Source organism: Neolamprologus brichardi, chromosome 13 (assembly GCF_056152115.1).
Source record: "Neolamprologus brichardi isolate AB-2024 chromosome 13, ASM5615211v1, whole genome shotgun sequence".
In the NCBI taxonomy this organism is placed as follows: domain Eukaryota; kingdom Metazoa; phylum Chordata; class Actinopteri; order Cichliformes; family Cichlidae; genus Neolamprologus; species Neolamprologus brichardi.
The window spans coordinates 31,911,217-31,934,003 of record NC_142116.1 but is presented as its reverse complement, the minus strand read 5'-3'; the positions used below and the strand labels follow the sequence as shown (position 1 = coordinate 31,934,003).

General features: G+C 50.6%; 1 protein-coding gene across 1 annotated transcript; it reads right to left on the bottom strand.

The window, feature by feature from the left end:
- Nucleotides 1-1,366: 1,366 nt before the first annotated feature.
- LOC148100074 (uncharacterized) lies at nucleotides 1,367-2,653 on the bottom strand. Its single transcript, XM_087849828.1, has one exon. It carries the CDS (start codon nucleotides 2,626-2,628, stop codon nucleotides 2,020-2,022), a length of 609 nt encoding a protein of 202 aa, XP_087705954.1. The 5' UTR covers nucleotides 2,629-2,653; the 3' UTR covers nucleotides 1,367-2,019.
- Between the last annotated feature and the right edge of the window lie 20,134 nt (nucleotides 2,654-22,787).

Sequence of the window (22,787 nt, the reverse complement as noted above, 5' to 3'; positions counted from 1 at the left end):
TTGGTTGTTCAAGTATTGGTGTGCCTGTTGGCGGATCGCGTATAACAATAACATCAGAACACCCGGGTTTGTTTTCAACCGTATATCTTCGAACCAGCAACTTGGACTCCCCCGTCAAAGTAGAGCTGTGTATTGGAGCAATTACATTGTTCACGTCGTCTGTTCTTTGGTCTTTCACACATAGAACGGCAGCGTTTCCATTGGACACTATGGACTTGTAGAAGTCAATGGCGTCCCCGTCAGTTGTGCCTGCGTGGACTGGCTCGATAATCAGGTTGCTGCATAATGATTTCCTAATGCGCCGCGAGCACTTGGCATCTTTTGCATGTATGAACCCACGCACGGTATCTTCCTGTAATAATACTATGTACGATACATAGTTGGATGTCTCCAAGTCGGCCACCAGACACGATAGATCCGTGGAAGTGTAGCCTGTTGCGGCAAACGTATACCGTGTCACCGCTCTGATATCAAATTCCTCTCCGTGTTGCTGTTCGAGCACACCACCGCCATCCTGCACAAGCGAGGAGTACTCCCGGAGCAAGGTGTTGGCGGACTCACACAGAGGAATTGGTGTTACCTCTACTCGGCAGTTTGATGCTATGCTATTTAAGTACGTGTCCACACTGTTGATAGTACCTTGCCTTCTTAAATAAACAAAACCACTAAGCGTTTGGTCACCCGTATATCTGATCACCGTGGAATACAAAGCAAACGCCTTGTTCCTGAGGCGTTCCAATAAGTCCTTTGTGAAGCTCTCTGAGTATATAGGTGTAGTGAATCTAAAACGGTTTAGGTATCTCATCGTTGTAGAGTAATGCTGTAACCCTTATGCCGTCCCTATGTATGATCAAAAAACACAAGGCAACACAGCACAGCACAGCACAGCACAGCACGTTACTGCCTGCCGTCCCCACAGGTCGACAATATAATGCGCGCTGGGTTGGAGCCTGCTGGACACTTATTGGCAGTGGTACTGCCTTTTTATTGCGTCTGTGTGTAATGTAACAATAACGTCAAGTCCACCAAAACCCTGATATGACAAAAGAAATACAAACGACATTGGGTTCATTGTGACATTGAAGACTTATTCATATGTACACAATACTTTGATTACATTATTCAAATAAAAGACAACCATCGCCACTTTCAGCCTAGAGACCAGGTGATAGTGTCACTCCAGTCGCTCCAGTAGTTCTGAACTGCCATTGGGATCCCGGGTGTCCATCTAGCTCTCACGGTCACGGTTCCATCTTCGTACGAGGCAGGAACCTTCTGAACCAGAATCAGAATCAGAATCAGAATTTATTTGTCACATACAGGTTGCCCCGCAGTAAAATGAGACACCCCCCCCCCCCCCCCCCCCCGACCTTACACACATAATACAGACATTACATGGGGGTTACAAGTCGGAGATCGGCAGTTACGGAAAAAAAAACACTGAAATGTACACACAATGGGAAGGTACAAGAGGAAAAAAAAGAGACCCCTACTCATGCTGTGCTTCCATGGTAGGACAGCACGAGAACAGGAAACAAAAAAACTCCTCTGCACAAAAAAAGTACATGAATGTTCACAGCACAACATTATGAAGACATAACAAGCCACAGGGTTGGGTAGGGGGATGAGGAGTAACCCCAGGCAACACAGCAGACATCCTGCCACTGCGCCAACTCGCCAGCGCGGGCCCAGACCCGCCTCATGTTCCCAGGAGGTAACAAGCATCGAAGGCGTTGGAAAGGGAAGGGGAGATGAGTGAGTGCTTATCAGTGTAAGTGTGTGTGTGTGCATGTCCATAGTTCAGCTGAGACAGTGTCCTTCGCCCTATCAGGCTAAGTAAACAGTCCTCCAGCCAATCCAGGTGGCCTTGCATGGGATGGGGAGAATAGTCATCACACAGTCATTATCAGGGAGTGTTTGTCCGGCTTCAGCCTTGGGCCTGTGCAGCTGGCGCCGTGGTGGTGTCTGCATTTTGATCCCGAATTTGTTGATTTATTGAGAATTTTCAAAGCTGATCTTTTAACACTCTGATACTGGTCTCTCGATCTCCCGTTGGAGAGCCGCGAGCCTCCCCATGATGGTATCAAACTTCTGATCCGTGGTGTTATCATTCTTTTGATTCTGAGACCTCACAACTGCAGTGATCCGTTCTGTGATGTGATCCAACTTTCGCTCAAGGTTGTCATTTTGAGCAGGGCCCTCTCTGATGTATCCCACCATACGCTCAATGGTGTTGTTTTGAGCCTTCACAGCAGCTGTAAGCGTCTCCAAGGTGTTAACAATGCTGCGTTCGTTGTGAGAGGTCGCGACTCGTCCCGTCGCTTCGATTCCAGCGGACAGCTTTGGGGGGGATTGAACAGCCGGTTCCGCTCTCTTATTTCTCCGATAAGTCAGGGCCATGCCAGCTCCGATCAGCAAGAACCCCGTTATCATGGTTCCGAATAGGTAAATATCTTCAGCGTCCTCGATCGACAGTCCCGCCAGGCACACGAGCCTCCATTTCTGCCACCCGTCCATCGTGTAACCGGCAGGGAAAGTCCCTCCGGGGCACTCGGGCTCTCCCGAGCCCAGACTTCTCGTTGAGAAGAGGGTGTCAATAGCATTCAGAGACCAGTTGATCAAATCCATAATTCTCTTTTAGGTTTTAGAGAACGACAGTGAGGCCATTTAGTTGACAGCTCTTGTTCCTGACACACCGTCGAATCTCTCTGAAAGATAGAGCATTTTTTTTCCGCCACTCTACGTCCACGTACATGCTGGACATTGACCTGTGACTCCATCGGTCTATGGTAATGGTAGAGCCTGACGCTGAAAGTGTATTCAGCGGCGGTAGCGCACATTGATGTGGTGCATGTTCTGATGTTACTATTGACCTATGCTGTTACTCTTTGTTACAATGGATCTCACCACAGGGCCTCCAGAGCAGTCTGCGAAACTGCTGCCAAGAAAGAGGAAACTTGATTCCGGTGCCCCTGTAAAACAAGCAGCTACGGACAAGGACGACGATGAGCAACTTGTCATTCCAACGCCAGACATGGAATTCGGCTTACAGTCGATGACCAAGGAAGATCTGAAGAAGGCCGTCGTGAGTCAAGTTCGTCTACATCGTGTCCACGCACCAGCGGCTTTTGTGCACACCCAAGGCCTACATGGCATAAACCTGGAGAGGTACAACAATTACAGACTGGCTGCGGTGTCGTGGTTTGCATACATCATACCGCTCTGCACATCTGCACATCCACACTCGATCTGTTGGACAGACATGTGGTAACGTCATTGCAAAACGGCATCGAGCTCCAGGACCTGTTGCACGAGATTAGATCTACACGTGCGGCATGTTTAATGCTTTCGTGTCACATGCACAGCGTTTTCAGGACCGTGGGGTTACAGCATGTGTATCTCGCGTATCGCTGGCCTGTGAAAGCGGTTACCGCGGACCCCAACTGTGATGAGGACGACGTGCAATGTACTACAGTGGACAGTGTACGGCGAAAACTGCAAGAGATAACAGTGTCACTAAAAGGCAGCCTATTCCCCACGTACACAGAGACTGCGATCAGCGTGCTTTGCAAGTACATGCTCCTAGAGCATGTGGGTGAGACAGCGAATCCAGATGCATTCACATCGGAGCCGTGTATCCGGTCTTTAGCCATGAAATTGTACGCACGACGAGCCCTGACCATAGAACTGCTTAAATATAAGCCTGTCCGCTGCATAGCAGCGTGTTGCCTAATAGCCATGACCAAGACGTTAGACATTGCACCCGTCAACGCAAAAACATTACAGCTGACTGTGATAGATCTCCTTCTGGATATGAACTGTCAGGGCGTGAGTGAACAAGAGCTAAATGACATGGCTAGGTTGCTGGCGCCGGAGGACTGCGTGGTGTGCACCGGTCGATTTGTGACAACCGCTTGTGCAGAGAGAGCATTGCGAACATTGTCGGCTTCGTCCTGCTGCGGTTGTAAAGAACTGGTCGGATGACATTGCTGTACAAAGTGTTTTTGTCATGTATACACATTGTGAAAACAAATAAACGAACGCATTTGATATATCAGACTGTATGGTTTTTTTTTATTTGTCGTTGGAACATAAACATTGTCTTGTTACATTCACACATTAGCAAGCAACAGATCGATTGAATGCCACACTCATTACTAATTATATCTATGATCGTTGGCGTGTAACACAAGAGGAATCGTGCCGACTTCGTTGCCTCGCCCGTCTCTTGTAGGTTCCACGTCACGTATTTGCCCGGTGCCACTACGATCCCGGACGGCTTTTTTGATTCTGCTGTCACAACACCAGGCTTCAGTTGGTGAGGCCCACGCTAGTATCACCACGGGGGTCTCGTTTGTGCACAGCCATACCCTCGAGACCGATCCTGGGTTCGTAGTATATGTCACCTCGATGTGTTCTCCAATGCAATACACACGAAGAGGTCGAGCAAGGATCCCCGCTTTACCATAAATAATAATTAGCGCTTCCAGGCCAGTCGAGATATTCGTTTCAAAAATAACGCCTTCGAAGAAACGTTTGAGGCACAAGCACCTGCCCAACGGGTTTTGATCGGGGTGCTTACGGCGGTCCTGTGTGTACACACTGGTTTTGACGATCGTCTGTGTGACCACCAGCTCGGTTTCACCATTGTTTGCTCATAGTTCCACGGTGGTATTCATATTTGGGGGGGGTTTGTGTAATTTACACAAAGTAGATGAAAGACCACAGGTTTGCTCCTTGTCCACTCAAAGCGATCGGCAACAAGTGTTGCGTGGTTGTGCTGCAAAGCGTTGTTACCGGCTTTTTGTGAAGTCAAAGTTTGAGTCGGCGGACTTATGCTCTGGGTAGGCGGACGAATGCTTCGAGTCGGCGGACGAATGCTCTGGGTCGGCGGACGAATGCGCTGAGTCGGCGGACGATTGCTCTGGGTCGGCAGACGAATGCTCTGGGTCGGCGGACGAATGCGCTGAGTCGGCGGACGATTGCTCTGGGTCGGCGGACGATTGCTCTGAGTCGGCGGACGAATGCGCTGAGTCGGCGTACGATTGCTCTGGGTCGGCGGACGAATGCGCTGAGTCGGCGCACGAATGCGCTGAGTCGGCAGACGAATTGACATCACTGTGAATGGCATTGTACATCACTGTGAATGGCAACTGTGATATGCCGGATCGGTGTATTATAAACTCTGTGGAGTGTGCTCTCAGCTGAACACAGATGGTCGGCGATGACAACTAAAGACACTGATTAACACCCAGGCATTCATCGCTTACAACTGCCAGAACCATGGCCAGTAACTCAAGAGACCAGATTACCGATATTCCAAACAAAAGAGCTGTCAAACTACTTGAATAGATGCCACAACCGTGGACCTCAGAGCGTGTGGTGAGACCGTGCTGGCTGAACATAGACGCATCGGGTCCACGGGCATGATTCACATCGCAGGGTCGTACGACACATACAAATGCGTAGACTGCAACATAGTCTTGTCGGGATACAAAAAGGCCGACAGAAGCCTAAACGAGCACGTCCTTCGTAACGCTGCCACAGGGCACCGATGCCGTTACCTAAAGGCTAAGTTTAAACGCCACGAGAACGAACTGCGGCTGTTAGAATACCTGCTACGCTTTCAGGAAGGCCGAGTTGCTTTCCCATTGCACCTACTGCTCGCAAAAGATCAGTACACGATACTGGCGGGGTGCTGGTATTGCGTGCTGTGCTCGCAGAAAAGGGGAGATATTCACCATCCAGCATGTGCCGACATGGCTTCGGAGTTGAAACAGTTTCTTATCAAGACAACTCTGGTGATAAGGCCCGCGGGAGCTCCGTTGTTCACCAAAGCGGCGGTTCCTGGGACCGTAGACTATGCACTGGGCGATATATGGGAAACCGACGCAACCGCCATTCGCACCGTTTGCGATTTCTCGGAGTTAGGACATAAGGCGAACATGGACCATTTGCCATGGACTCGGGACAAACACTGATGTGCTGCTTGTGATTTGTTTCTGCACAACTTTGTGGTAGGAGACACCTTTGTGGGCGAGCACATCTATTACATATACAACGAAGGTAAGCGTTGTCCGTATATCGACGCGAGATACGACAGAGACGAGATACTCTACGAACTCAGACGGCAACGTTCCCGGAGAGGACTACTCGCCTTCCCGAGTTGCGTACTCACAGTTGCGTTCTTTTTGCGGAAAACCTAGTACTGTTTTTGTTTCTTCTTCCTCTTCTTTTTCCACCACCACTCACAATACTGTAGCGCAGGGTTGCAGATACCCTGACAGAACACAACCCCTCGGTTGCTTATCAAGATAGCGTAGACACACTGCTCTTGACCATAATAGATGGAACGATAACACACCGTACCCAGCAGTGTGTCGCTAATAAAGGGCGAGCATTTAGGGTGTTGAAACGTGCTGTCCGTGATGTGTTACGGACGCATAGAACGGAATACCGCAGTAAGCGTTGGTTGTTTCTTCACAACGAGTATCTGTAATATTGTCCTTGGCGGACAGCAACGTAGTGTACTTTGAAAACTTGCAATTGTAATAACCACATGCACGTCCACACAGGCATGCTCTCACTGCAGACCACCGCCACCGAAGTGCCAATGGTCACAGGTGTGGTACGCACCTTGTTTTCAGACGGCATTATTAACTGGGGACGCGTAGTAAGCCTTGTGGCTTACGGCACAGTGTTACTGCAAGCGTCGAAGTCAACCTTGGGACCCGAGTGCGCTTACGGGATCGGCGTGTCGATAGCAGCCTACATTACAGACAATCACATGGATTGGCTTGTGGGCACCGACGGTTGGGTATGTTCTTTCTTTATTTTTGTGTCCCTTTTGCCTAGTAGACACTCTTAAAAATTTACAATGATGGACACAACAACCCTCACATCTGTTGTCACGTGTTACTCTTTTCAGGACGGATTCGTGGACACCTTCGACCGAGTACACCAACGGCTGTGGCTGTCAATGCAAGGAAAGCTGCTTTTGCTTGGTGTGGGATTAGGTTTATTGTCAGTTTTACTATGATACAAGATAATAAATACAATTTACACACACATACGTGGTACATGTCTTCTTTCCATGCTTACACTGTGCAATGTATATGGGGAATATGCACCATCAACATCACAGTCTACAAACAAATCACATCACAGCCCCAAACCCCGTGACTTCGAGCAGTTGTTCCAGTGTGACGTCGGAAGTCAACGTTTGGTCTCCGGAATAGGATTCTAGGTTAGACAAAAACCAACTTGTTGTCAACATATCCCATTCGTCATAGACACACTCGTGGCCCGAGTGCACATTTACGCTGTCCAACACAGGGTCTGAGTCCAGTAATACATCCTCTGGTACAGCTGACGTGACAAGTCCTAGCGTTACCTCGGACCAACAAGAATGGTCTCGCGGACACAGCTCCGACACTGGCCACTCCACATCCAACCCTGTAGTTTGCCACTGCAGGAGAAGCTGCCTCAAGTCGGCCTGTGCATGTTGTACGAGCGCACCACCGGAGCTCGTGCACTTCTCGGGCGTAGCGTTTCTTCGCATCCCGTCGTTTGCGGCTGTAATAATCACTTGATGATGAATTAAAATCGTGCGATTCACCTCTCCCCAGTCCTCACACAGGCGGCCCCACCAATAAGTTGCGCTTAAGTTGCGCTCGTCGAGCCGGGGTGTCAGAGCGTAGCTTTTTATGTCATGGTACACCAGACCGATTGCGTGTAACACATTGAAAATGTCGTACACCCTTCTTTCTTTGACGCTCAGTGTCACAGAGAGACTCCTAGGGACATAGGGTCCGGGATTACTGTGCACGTGCTGATACACCACCTCGGTGTAGTGTAGCAGATGACAATCTCGGTTTTTCTTGTGTCGTATACATATCCCCATCACAGGTACGACTTTGAGGGCCTGTAGGACGTGCAGCGCGTCGTAGAATCTGCGCACCCAGGACTGTGTTTCATGTTGAGCCCGCAACCCCTTCAAGGCGCCGCAAACATGTTCCGGTTCAGTGTGGCGCATTATCATCAGCATTTTGGTAGCGTGGCTCTGCAGAAAAGAATCGCTCCCACGCCTCCGTGTCATGGTGACGGTGTAGCATTGGCGCTCCACCGCCGCTGCTTTTGTACTGCCCTTCGCAGGGTCTGGTTGGCGGGTCGGTCGGGTCGTTCTCCGACCGACCGGGCGCAGTGTTGTAACACTTAAGGTATACATACACAAGACAACACACAAGAGTCTAGTGCGATAGCTTTCGCATGAGGTGAGGCATACTATTAAAGGTTGAAGTAGTACACTACGGCAACCGAGGACTGTGCTAGAATGGCACGGGTTAACGCCCGCACAGAGCGCCCGGTGGTCGATCAGACTGTTTACAAGTTGGTCAGTGGTTGGTTGGGTGATTTTCCAGAAAGTTTGGTAAATGGACTGGTTCTTATATAGCGCTTTTCTACTCTTCTGAGCACTCAAAGCGCTTTACACAACTTGTGCATTCACCCATTCACACCCATTCGCACAAGCACATTTCTCTAGGTGCTTTCTAGATAACATTCACACACATTCATACTCCGATGGATGCATCGGAGAGCAATTTGGGGTTAGTATCTTGCCCAAGGATATTTGGCATGCAGACTAGGGGAAGCCAGGAATCGAACCACCAACCTTCCGATCAGTAGATGACCTGCTCTACCACCTGAGCTACAGCCACAGTTTGAACGTGAGCCTAAGTGAACTTCTCAAGATGAGTCAAAGTGCAGCAAATAAATATGGAAATGTGTTCTCCAGGCGCCATCGCCTCCTTGTCAACTGCATTCTGGACCACTATGCGGACTCACGGGCCTTAATCGACAAGGGCGAGGAGGACGACAGTGTCCTCGATGATGATGGTGATGGTGATGGTGATGATGATGATGATGATGATGATGACACCGACGACGAGGGGGCTAACAGCATCATGCCACACGAGTTAAGGCAAGGGAGTGCGACGGACCGGCTGCACGAAGACGATGACACTATACCTTACGTGTTACACCAAGCTAACAACATGTACTTCAGCAACGCCAATGACATTTCCCCTCACACGTTCGGCGAAGGTAGTGAAATGTACTTCAGCTCAGCCGATGACACTAGTCACGCTTTAGTTGGAAGGAGTCCGACGAACCCACCACACAACAACGCCGATTACGCTATATCTCAGGCGTCAGGGGAAGAAAGCATGTGGATGGGACAGCAGGACGATGAAGACGACGACACTAGGTGTCACGCGTTACTGGACGAGAGTCAGCTGCTACTACATTACAAACGCATGTAGGGTATTAGTGGGTCGTGTCCACTCACATACTAACCATCCACCCCAGGATTTCGTTGTTTATTGCTTTGTCGTGTATGTTACCCACAGCCACCTACTACTCGTGTGTGTATCGTTTTTACCTACAGTATATCTCAAGTTGTGCCCCTTTGTTGTGTGTATATTCTCATCTTAAGACCTCAAATGAGCCTTAAATTAAATGCAATTGACAGAGCGATTTGGGATCTTTCTTTTATTGAGTCTGCTTTCTCTCCTCTTTCACATCGTACAAAGACACACCGCAATATAGCACATTGTACACCATGTTCATTGTACACCACGTTCATTGTGCACATTTTCAATAAGCACAATTCTCCTCTCATACAAAAACACAATCTTGAATGATAGTGTAGGTTGGTTGGTTACAGTCGATTGGGCTTGTCCTGGGACTGTGCGTGCTCTGGAGAAAAAAGACACACCCTGCCGACTCAGAGCATTGTGTCAGCCGACTCAGAGCACGGTGCCTGCCGACTCAGAGCACGGTGCCTGCCGACTCAGAGCACAGTGTCAGCCGACTCAGAGCACGGTGTCAGCCGACTCAGAGCACGGTGTCAGCCGACTCAGAGCACGAGTCCCTTGATAACAGAGCACTGCGCTAAGTGTTCTGTGTACTCGCCAAGTATTAATAACAGTTGACTGTGCATACAAACACCAGGGACTTTCAACTCCACGTTCACAAAGTGTACTTGGTCAAATATTGCCACGCTTACCCGATATGCTATTGCTTACGAGCTGTGTGCTGGCAGCGTGCCTCTTGGTAGTACATGGGGAAACGATACGCATGAATTCGCTAACCCTACCCTGTCACGTCAACCGAAGCAAAGACGTGAGAGGCGTAACGTGGACCAGAGCGGACATGACCGGCGTCTATGTGCTTTTCTACCGCGACAACCGGCTGGATCCAGACAATCAGCATCCGTCTTTCACTAACCGTGTTGACCTTAAAGATAGACGGATGGTCAATGGAAGCGTGTCTCTTGTTATCAATAACATGACACAGGATGACATGGGTGTGTACGACTGTAACGTTTTCAGCAGCAGCCTGGCTTTGTGGCAGAGAATCTGTTCGCTGAATTCCACCCAAGTATACATGAAAGGTTCGTGTCACCAGGCTGGAGGTACCTTTTCTTTGTATCACACCACAGAATTGTGATTGTGTATTTATTTTATTTTGTTTCCATTTCTAGAGCTACAACGGCAAAAGGCAGAGCTGCAACAAATAGAGAAAGAGCGGGTCGTCACATCTGTGGTTGTAGCCGCTGTGTCACTTGTGTCCCTGGCAGTAATCCTTGTGATATGGATATACAAAAACACACATGTCAAGAAAGTGGACTATGAAGGTGTCTGTATTGAATTAAAAAAAGAACCATCGCTTGGGTTTATTGTCTTTATTTTTAATAAACACAAAGATGTCTGTTCACTACACATTTGGTAAGGTTCCACAGTCGACCATTCGCTGCGACACATTGACACACAGTGGCTTGGCGTTGTGGGAAAACCTTACCGACCCAGCGCAACAAACTCCCCGACTGGGAACCCTTACCGACTGAGAGTAAAAAATCTCCCCGACCTGGAACCCTCACTGACCCAGCGCACGGTCGTGGAATGCGCATAAAACACAGCCCGTTTACTCCAGTGTTACACAGTTGTTGCTGTATCATCTCATAAAAGGCTTTGGGTTTCACGTACTGAGTGTGTAACAGATACAATGGAAGAGCTGCTCTGTCTGTATATACGTCTATTTTTTTTTGGGGGGTGGGGGGGTGGGGGGGGGTGTTCACACAGGAAGAGTACATACAGTCGCCACACCAACGGAACCACGGTACGGGTCAGTTTGCCTACAACCAGGGGTGTATGGGTTGGATCCCAAATCTTTGGAATAAGTACTGTCAATTGGGGACTCGGTCAGGGGACTGAGAGCGCAAAAACCCACACTCGTTCTAGTGGAGTGTCGTGTTTGATTTGATGTTTTGGTTGTTGCTGTATGTTCGGTGTACTGTGCTTGTGATAAATAAAGACACATTGAAAAAGAACAGATTCCATCGAGTTTCTCTTTTTATTCAGGACATACACAATCATCATGTCACATACAGCGTGTTGCAATATCCCACTATTCTTATGTTGCTGCAATCTGTGGCATTGTGGCCGCCATGAGTGTTTGTTGTCAATAGCCGCTCGAGTCGGAATGTTCGAGCCTTTGGCGTGTTTCGTTCCAGAGCGTTTCGTACAGTTTAGCCGGTGTAGCGCTCAAGGTGCATATTTCCATGTAGTCTGACACATCATCTTTGTTGGAGGGCACGCCGTCCACTTTCACATACTTGAGTCTGAATGCCGATTGCGATGTTGCTTTGCTCGAAGAAGCGGTGGGGAATCGTTACGTTCGTTTGTTCTCCTGGCCGCTTCCATGACAGCGTACGCCAACATGTTGAAATATCCAATCTCCATTTCTTTGGCGTCGGAGTGGCTTTGTTTGTGTACAACTCCAACACATTGTTTCTTCAGGTTACACACCAAAGTTATGTCTGGAGCGAAATAAACATTGTCACAGCTCAGGTCGGGTTGCAAAAGCAGTAGATTTTCATCGTCGAGATGGAATTCGTTTGGCGTAATCCCACCGGCCGTCCACACCTCCCTAAGAAGCGAAGCCATGAGTTTCACCCTCAGGTACGGCTTCACATTACCGCACAGCTTCAGGGTCACATTCGCACACGATTCTAATCTTGCAGTGAAATTGGACCACATCGCGACGGTTTCACAAAGAATTAATACTGACAGTGTACAACGTAACTGCTTATATAGATCCAACTCCCCGTGTTGAACCCTGGACGCCACGAGCGGATTGAGTATCCCGGTGATAGAGACGAGCTGGTCGTTCTGCTGTTGGCCCGCTTGAGCCCGCGTGAACTTACACACGGGCTTCTCGGACGGGTTCTGTTTAAGCACGACGGGCGGATTGAACGCACATATGCCGTATATGTTCATGAAGTCGTAAGAGGCAGAGGGTGTGCTCATACGCTCTACGTATTCTCTCACCAACATTCGCATATCCCCGAGCGCTCTAGTCACACACGCCTGTATTTCACGTCGAGAGCGGTGCTCCCGTCGCGCTTCGCCTGTACGTTCGAGGGCAGAGTTTCGACCCTAGGTCACTTGGCCTCGTGTTCGGTCGGTCGTTCGAGCTCCACATAATCGGACAATTTGCCGTAGCAAGCTTTAATGGCCGTAGCGGCGAAAAACTGTTCGGGCGCACCTTTGTCGGATCCAGGTCGACTTCGGCCCGCGGGACACGTGAGCATTCTGAAATACGACAGCTTCCTGAGATACTTGGTAGACGAGCTGGAGCGTGCAACGGAGCGCGAAATACGCCTGTATGACGAAGCCTTAATAGAATGTCTGGCGAAGCACAGGGAATTGACAAACGGTCCACACGTGTGGTCGCCTGTAGCCCGATCGTACCTTCCTTTCCAAGAAGCTAGACACGGGCACTTCTCGGCCCTAGTGTCAAATGGCCCGTGTGTTGTGAAGTACATCGACAAGTTGCTGCCGCTTTACTGTAGGCTTTGTTTTGTGGCCGACTGTCACGATCGAGCCGGCTCGATCGTGACAGTGTTGTTGTCGCGCCTGCAACGCGTGGCTAGTTTCCCACCGGATCCCATGCTGGCGTACGAGCTCAGAGCGGTGGAATATTTGATCGACAACCTGCCGGCTTCCCTGCCTCGAGAATGGGGAGATGTAGCTAGGTCGCCCGACGTTTCGGTGGAGACAAAGGTAGCGGTGGAATTACTTTGGTCTCATTTGGTCTTGGTGTACTCGGGGAATCGGCGGCTTTTGCTGTACAACGTCGAACGATTCTTCACTACACCGCAAAACTCTTTCGCCCTGTGCCCCGTGGAACTGCACGGCGCTCAATTCACACACGGGCTACACGACCCCATCTCCAAGCACCATGACCGATACCGCAGAGGACACGTATCGCGATGGACGACGTGTCCGGTTTCACTTCGGCAGACCGAGCACCATCATAAGCGCAGCAGACAACATACGCTCAACAACAGCTTATACTAATCCCGACTATCACGACTCTGCTGGCTCGGGGCCCTGTGGCTTTTGGACTTCGAGTGCAACGAGACCTTTTGCCGCTGGCTTCGCATACCTGAGCCGTACAGAGCCCAGTCCGAACGCTCTGGCGGCGACCCTTGAGGAACACTGTGAATGGCAAAACGTCTCTGCTGGCGACAGTCTAAACGAATGTGCCAACGCTACTCTGAGAAGAACGGGGAGCTGCGTAGTACAATTGGCAAACGGGGTACTTCTGCACGTGTTACACGTCAACACGGTGGGCAATCAAAAGTTCAACGCCACGGTGTTCTCCGAGAGGCATAGACGATACGGACAATTGCAGTCTAACACCACGAAGACCAGGAGGCTCAGCAGGTTGCGCTTTGTCTCGGACAAGAAGAGATTGTCTTCTCAACACGGGTACAAAAACACCAGGATAGAGTTTTCGTCGAATCCGAGCCGAAGCGCCAACTACACGTCTAACGCAAAGTATCTGCTCCAGTCCTATTTCCGAGGCGTTTTCGACACCGTTTCGCTGATGGTAGGACGTGCATCTCAACAGGCTGTGCTGCGAGCTAACCCAAGAGCGACGCGGAATGCTGATCGCTAAAGAGAAACTCTGTTTGGTGTACCTCACGGAATTGCATTTCGTCGACGTGACGGATCGCAGCCACCCGGTTACCTGGAGCGGTTACAGGGCCTCGGTCAAGGGTGCCTTCGTCAAGCAGCATCGGAGTAAACTGTCCTTTTTCCAGGACAAGGTCCTGACCAATTATCACTTAAAAAACCCAGAATTCATCCACATTGTACCCTGGCTACTCGACAACCCTAGTCCACTGCACGCCAAGCTGTTAATGTCACACGAAGCCTACCTCAGCCTCGAACGCAAAGTCACAGCGAGAGTGGAATTGATCGCCACGATCGCTGTCAGTATCGAACGAAACCCCGGCAGACGCGCGCCCGAGGGATTCCCGTCTCTGCGGGACGTGGACTTCCGTGAATTGGGCTACAAGTCGCAAACTTTGATCAGGGCGATAAGAAACGCTAGACTGTCTAAAGTGACACGACCCTACAACGAAACGGACCTGTGAAGAGACATCTTACGGTTACTAGCCCGCAAGGTTTATTGTGTGTGTGTGTGTATATAGGCGCTGCTACGCTAACACTGAACATCGTTTCCCTTGGCCAAACAATGCAACTCGACGAACTCCCCTCAGTGTGTCGCTTCTGACACCGTGCTAAAAGTGTGGGGCATGATCAATCGACACTTTGAATACTGGTTTCGGCTGGCAGATCGGACGCTGTGACTAGAGCGAAGACGGAGATAAAATCGCAAGTAGCCGAATTGCGAGACGTTGTCGATAACTGTGTCAAACGCCTGACCGCGATAGAAGACTACATACACGAACTTCAGAGACAGGAAGGTCGCGAGGCACAAGACCCACTGGCGTCTGTGTCTCGATGCGATGCGCTTACGGGGGACTGGCATTTTCTGTGCTTGTCGACGGGGAATGTGTTTGGTTATCTCAAGTTGATACCCGAGACCGTTACGGCGCACGAGGCCCCGGACCCTGTCACCGGTTCCCGTCGAGCGGCCGCGTTCACCGTTCCCCTAGACGTATTGGACGAGGCGGAGGCTGTCGATGGGGAGCCACACATGCGAGCCGACGGCGGGTGCGCGTTGCTGTGCCCTTGCTGTCAGGTGTCTTTTGACATTACCGTGTTTTGGAAACGCGCTTTTTGAAATTGCATCCAGGGGGAATAGCGTTACGGCGTAGCAAGTGGTGGATCGCGACAATAAACCCAGATGGGTCGTGGATCACGCTTCGGGTTGGAGGGACCCTATTTACAGACCCCGAGATGCGAGAGGCATGTGTGAGATCGGACATAGCCTCGGCGAGTTAAACCTTCTGCACTTTCTATCGGATCAAGACTTCTCGTCCGCGTTGGACGCTACGTTCCAATACTTGGTGAAAGAATTGACGTCCTGAACATGCTGTCCTACACCTACAAACCAGCCCGAGGCACCAGCCAGATAACCCCATCTGAGTCACGTACGAGCGACGATACAGAAACGGATAGATTTCTCGAGGCGATGGAAGACGACGTGGTCACGTTGGACTATTTGATAGGAGTGACGCAGATAAACGGAGCATATGCCTTCGTTCAATACAAGCCCACCGAGAAACACAAACGCTGCGCGGCGACTAAAATCTCCCCCGTTCATCAGACAAACCTTACGCGATAATGGCGTGTCGCTGTAAGCCGCTATATGCGCCATCGCGGAATCTAACCAGCGAACCTTATGGCTACGGATTCCTCTATCAGAGCTAAAGGAACTTAGCCTAGAACCTCTGTGGATTATAAGAGGGGTAGTTCAGCTATTTGGCAAACAGCAATGCATCGCCATCGATGCATTGCTGGATCCCGACACTGCGCTACTGGTCGACTCGTGCGCACGGGAGCAAACGGCGCAAACCCATCGCGATGACGAACCTTCCCAGCGACAGCAGACCCCCAAAGGCTCGCCGTGCTCGTCCCCAACTGAAACCCGCAAACGAAAGCTTACTCTCGCTTCACAACACATGGAGAGTGTCGCCGTCTGCAAAAAGCCCAAACCCCTTTGCTGTGACACACCGATACATGGAAACAAGCAACACAGACGACATGGTGTTACGCCAAAGTTTAATGTGAAAAACAGAAATGTACACAGATACAAAACACGTAACAGGACAAGGATTGACACATCTGAGGTCTCGCTCGCCTCCAGCGACATGGCATGACCAGAGACGCCTTCGGCCTTGCCGGCTGACACAGCAGACGATCCTGCGTGTGATGCAAACCAACTGGACGAGCGGCACGAGGTACTCGTTACACAGGACGAGCTGTCTCGTGGAAGTTACCCTTCCGTTCACCGGATCGATCTCGGTGGAGACGTTTCCTGAGATCCCTCTTTTGTCTCGCTGGCGACCATGACCGTGGATCCGCGTGCGCCTTTGCGAGACTCTCGGTTGCTGGCCCCCCGCGATGATCCCGTGGACGAGTGAACCCAGCTGTCATCGCGTCCGTCTCAGGGGATGCAGCGTAGGTGCCTGGTGATGTAAACAAGTCCTGGTTCTCGGGTGGGCTAGCGTGATGTTCGCATCTCACATCCGAAGGCCTCAGTCCCAGTTTGTTGGCTAACAATAGTCCATACGCTACGGGATGAAGCGAGTCCCGTGTGAGCATAACGTCGTTCACCGTGAGCGAGGAGTCGGGTTTTCTCCCGGACAAGCTGTCCGCAAACACTAAGCCGGACGTGTTCAAAAGTGTCACCAGCATCGAGTGGAAAGTGTGAACGGGAGACCCGGATTCCAACTCCCTAACCGTGTCTCTGTTATTGTACTGTATCGTGTTATGTCTTCTGCTGAACTGATTGAAGCCGGATTGTGCGCTACCTGAGAGAATGGCATCTGCCAAGTGTGTCAATGAAGATCGATCCGCTCCCCCGCTGGTATAAACCTGTAGGCCCGACGCCTTCATTAACCGGGCTATGATGTTACGGAAAAGAGCGGCCCAACATTTGACCGTCTCGTGTACCCTTTTGGCTAGCGTTGAACTGTCCACCCCGGCCGTCCAAGAGCTTTCCCACATCGGTATGTGCCAATACAAAATGCCGTCTACCGCAGCTGTGACGAGGCCAGTCTCGACGTCGAAGAAAGCCACGCACGACGAGGCCTTGCATTCGGGAATGACGGGACATCTGCCGTGTTCGAACGTCTTCATTACACCCCACATGACAATGGCTTTAATCCCCCCCACCCCTCTAATCTTTACCAGTATATAGTCCGGTTAACAATTCTATCCTCAAATATACTTATTATCACCTGCTTTTTAATACGAGCGTGTGATCGTCGTCTACTGTCGGGTCGGGATGGTGTGGATGTTATTCAGAGCGCTTTGCTGCCTGTGTCAAAACAGGGACACTGTGCGCGGTAACATGGGCGGCGGTGGCGGCGGCGAGTATTATCAGGAATTCGAGGACAGCGAAGATGACGACAAGGACGAGGACGACGACTCAAGTAACCATAAGGAATTTCGGCGGAGAGCGTTGAAGTTGTCTAGACTCAAGCGAGAGGCGATAGAGGCCACCACAGATGCGGTCGTTGCGGACAGACTGCTGAAGCGACACGGGGGTGATTCGAGTTTACTAATGTACTACGATGAGTGCTCCCATGAAATGTCCAGGGCTCTACAGCGACTTCCCGTTGGACCGCGCAGGACACAGATCAAGGCGATCGGTCGCTCTTCCTGTGTGAAATCTAGAGCGTTCGTAGTGTAGTATAGTACCGCAGTGGATCTACAAAGAAACAAGCAATCATGAACGTCGTAGTGAAGGACCCGGGCAGCTACAAGCTGAAACCGGTGGAAGCTGTGGCCAGATTGATTGGATCCCCGGGTTTCTCAGAAACCCAAATAGTGAATTTGCCGAATACATTGTGGACAAAGTGATCAGATCCTCTGCTGCCAACACGAGCGTGGTCACGGACGTAACTCTGCTGATGTCCCAGGCTCACATGGGACTGACTCTGTTTCGACAACAGCGAGAAACTAGCCGTTTGCTGGGGGGGTTCGTTTACAAAATGTTAGTCCCGGACAACAAGGTGCCCACGAGAACGAGATTCTTCAGAAATGACAGAATCACGGATCAACGAGAAGCTCAGCATGGCACGTACGACACAATAACCAACGGAGTACAGTCTACCGTGCACAGCGAGGAATTCAGGCCCACGTCCAAAGTTGTGACCATGCAATTCGGTAGTCTACAAGGCGTGACGGTGCCGTCGGTCGCCGTCGACCTCATCACGAGAGACCTAGAGATGGCTAGCATGGCCTGGGAACTGACGAGAACGTGCAAAGTCTTGCAATACTGCGCGGCTCAGCCCACGCTAATCGACAGAATCACCCGGCAGACCAAAACGGCGGGCCGTGCCGAACGGCTCGACTACGTGTTGACCATGGCCAAGCTCACGTGTGGCATGGTGAACATACAGCCCGACATGTTCGTTTGCGCTTTGGAAAACGCCAGGAGAGTGTTAGAGAGCGAAGGCCCAGAGGTTGTGATCATGGGTGAGAGCTTATTTAGAATAGTGTCCCAGCAGCACTCTGGCTCCTTCAGGTCTTGCATAGTTACAGAGGACACCGTCCTCTCGCCGGAGTTTGCGGTGTACACCATGGACAACGAAACGGTCAACGCGTCCGACGGTCACCAATTTGTAATGAAAGAAGTAGCGCACCACAGGTCTCTGGGAACAGGCCTGCCTTTCGTGAAAGGGTCTCTGTCTCAAGAGTCCACCAAGGTGAATTACATAATGCCAGGTGGCGGGCCGACCGACAAGATACCCATCGTACGCGTGGACGGCGTGCAAATGGAACACGGCGTGAGTAGGAACACGTCCACCGAGCACAAAGCCTTCTCCAATTCAGAGGGTTTTAAGTGGGAGTATTTCACGGTGGGGTGCACCGCTCCCGCCGTCGCGCAATTGAATCCGTACACTTTGCTCGACACCAAAGACACAGACGAGCTCAACTTCAAACACGTGGCGCAGAGGTCCACCTTTCTGCACAGATACGACGGGGCGGTGGTAGAAGTCACGCTTCGTAGTCTTCACGCCAGAGGGAACCCCAAGGAACTGTTCACCACCGAGCGAAGGAGATGTCTGCAAACCGAGGTGGATTCTTTGATGACCGGCGGAGAACGCACACGGATCACCAGAGCAATGATGATCGCGTTGGCGAAGACTAGAGACTGGTACGCGAAGACCAACAACCCGGCGTCTCTCTTGGAGTTCGACATGCGACATATGGTGATACCGCAAGACGACCGGTGGCTCGTGAGACCTAGGTTCGCGCTGTTCAACTCCTCGGGCATGAACTCCATCGAGAACGGAATAGCCCAAATCGGAAGCGAGTTACTCGCATGTTTTGGCAAAACCACGCAAGCGCAAAGCGTAATGTCGGGCTTGGAGTTTATCGACCACGCGCTACTACACAGCCCTTGCATCCAGGCCATGTTGACAGTCAGAAAGGAGGCGTTCGCGAACAACTTCGCGCTAACTGCTGTGTTGGACATCGTAGAGTGGCCGACATCTAGAAACTACTGGTCCCTGTTAACCGATCCCATCTGCACGATCGCGATACACATAGCGCTTTTGGTTAAAGAAAGGCGCTCTGCATTGACACCACAGGAGCGTACGATCTTGGTACAATTGGAGGATCTCATAAACGGCGTGCTGTTCCTATTTCATGCAATCGTTGCTGAAAGAACCAACTCGGTTCTCCCCTACATGGTCGCGTTCAACTTTGCAGATGGACAGGAAGACAACCGCGGCTACCCGACGACATTCACCGCCAACGACATCGACTACTGCAACATCATGTACTGGGTAGTGTTGCCTGCTATGGGAGCTAGGGTGTATAGGACTACAGGTTCACGGGATTGTGATCGCGACGTCCGACATGTCCCCATAGTGCAGGACGGAGACCTTGTCAGGCTAGAGAGGGAGTTGAATCTGAGCAACAGTGAGATGCCCACGGTCCCCCAGATCACCGGTGTGTGTTTCTTTTCAAAGACGACACCGGGCGCAGGCTACGACGATGTGACAGATGTCTTCGTTCCCACCGCAGGGTTCTCGGAGAGCAACGATGCGAGCTTTCACCCCACGTCGCTCGTCACGTCCATGTGGGCTGTCAGGATACAAAAACTTACCGGCGTCACCAACTACCTTGCCAAATTCCTCTTTGGAGTACACTATAGCACTCTGTTGACTCGCCAGGTCATACAAGACCACTACGACACCAAGTATTATTCGGGGTTGTCATATCTGATGTTCCGAGGTCTGTGATTTACCGGTTGCGGGATATCGCTCATGCCGCAGAAGTCCATGCTGTACACCTTGGGCACAGGGGTAATATGCAAACCCACCAGCCATAACACTCATCAACTGCTATCCATGAACCAGTACTGCGAATCGACGATCATCCCAGATACGATGGACTCCCCGGGGTTATACATTTCTAACATATACATGAAAGACTTGCGAGGAGGAGACGTTCACATCGACACGCAAGGTCCGTACGACGTGGTGGTAGCGGACGCGTTTAACGGCTTCTGCCCCGAATCTGACACTTCCTGCGGCGACCGCAGACAGCATTCTAACACATGGGTACAAGCCACATAAAGCATTCTAAGACATTGGTACACAGAGTCACAAAACACATTAGATGTTGACGATAATAACATATGATATGGTGGACCCAGACCAGATTCGCCCGGACATCGGCAGGGATGCAACACAGCTGTTGCAGGGCACTGTGACCGTTGAATCTCAGTCGGAGACGTGCCCTTGCACCCTGTGTAGCTCAGGAGTCTTCATCTACCCAGGACAGCCATTGTTTTAGATTATACACAAACGCCATAGGCTCTTCGTTCGCCTGGCACGTGTACATCTCTGCACGCGACTCACCTTGGCAGTCCGTTAATCTGTACATAGATTGCACGGGGTACACACAACTCATATCACGGCCCATATTCACCGGCAGCTTCGATAGGATGTGTACTGTCTCAACCTCCTACAATCCAGTGTGATATCCTTGCAATATCCAACCCGCGTGTCAGGTGATGTTCAGTAGTAATTCTCGATAACTGGTATCGGCGACATCGCGGGTGCAACGCGCTAGTCTCTGTGTAATAGTCGGCATCACACGTTGTTGAAAGTACGCATGTCTGTCTCTGACAGTCCACAGTCCACGAAGCATAGAACAAACGCAACTCCCACTATCCACGTCGGCCGCGTCTTTGAGATCCGTAAAGCACGGTATCCATCCTACATGCTCTCTAGATATCTTTTGCGTATGATCCTCATGAGTTACGAGTATATGGGTTAACACTCTCTCGTGATAGAAATGAAGCAGTAGAGTCTGGCCCATAATTCTAATCAACCAAGGCTGCATCTTTGCAGTTTCCCTCATGGTGCCTGGTTCGTCGCAGACGAGAGTGACAAAAAATGTCTTTACCCACAACACACGTTGACACCGAATAGTGAAGCCCAAAAGGTGTGGCGCGGCGGGTGCTGTCAACATAAACCTCAGAGCTTCGCATATCATCTCAAAGTTGATGTTGCAAACAGGCAATGGCCTGTTTGCAACATCAACTCCAAAGTTGGAAGTCTTCCATTGTACTATGTTGGGTTGTGTGGCAGTGTGAACTAAAGTCACAGCACACTTTACGAAAACCCCATCGGTTGCACCTAGAGTGTAAACCCAGTCCTCTCCCTCCGTATCCATCGCAGTGCAGCAATACAAAATGTCAAAGTCTAACGATCTGTGATCGTATCTGTTATTAATCTCTGTCTCTCTTCCACAGCATGTCTTTTATCCTGTCTTCCTTCTCTCACCCCAACCGGTCGCAGCAGATGGCCGCCCCTCCCTGAGCCTGGTTCTGCCGGAGGTTTCTTCCTGTTAAAAGGGAGTTTTTCCTTCCCACTGTCGCCAAAGTGCTTGCTCATAAGGGGTCATATGATTGTTGGGCTTTTCTCTGTATCTATGAAGCGCCTTGAGGCGACATTTGTTGTGATTTGGCGCTATATAAATAAAATTGAATTGAATTGAATTGAATTGAATTGAATTGAAATTGAATCGATGCTTTTCTTTCACCTCCCCGCAGAGGGCAACGTGGTACATGTACCGCAGCCATTGGCTCTAACTCACCAGCTCACTGTAGAAATCACCAACAACACTCTGGTTAGACCACGAGTACGAAAGATCAAACTGTGCCCAGGTCTTTATTTATATTGGCCGAAAGCACAACAGCTATAGACCTCTGCGACGAACGGGGGTGGGGGTGGGGGGGTGGGGGGGGGTAGGTTTTGGGTTCGTCTTTCACAAGACAAAGGATCACATACACCACATAGTCCAGTTCTTTTGCTTTTATTACATGCATATATACACACACACACAAACCAATACACAGGGATAACACTGACAATTGCATTACAATTACAATACCCCTAAGTAGAAACAGTGGGTTCGCGTTGTCTTGAAACAGACAACCCTTTCATAGCAGCTTAGGTCTTCGGTGAAAGCGAGGCTTCACGCCAACCAGCTGCCAGCCGCCGCCACCTCCTCCTCCTCCTCCTCCTCCACAAAACATCGTATAGGCTATCCCAGCAGAAAGGCCGGTACACCATGCCATGAGTACAGCAACACAAGTCCACAGTGCGGCATCGCTGGCAAAACCTGAAAGCCATCCTCCGAATGTGACCCTGCTAGCGGTTATCTCATCGTAGCGTTTATCGAACGCTTCTATGTTTCTGCTTATGTTGACAAGTTCAC

Excerpts from the sequence above, each read along its gene's own strand:
- LOC148100074 (XM_087849828.1), bottom strand. The coding sequence starts at position 2,628 with ATGGATTTGATCAACTGGTCTCTGAATGCTATTGACACCCTCTTCTCA.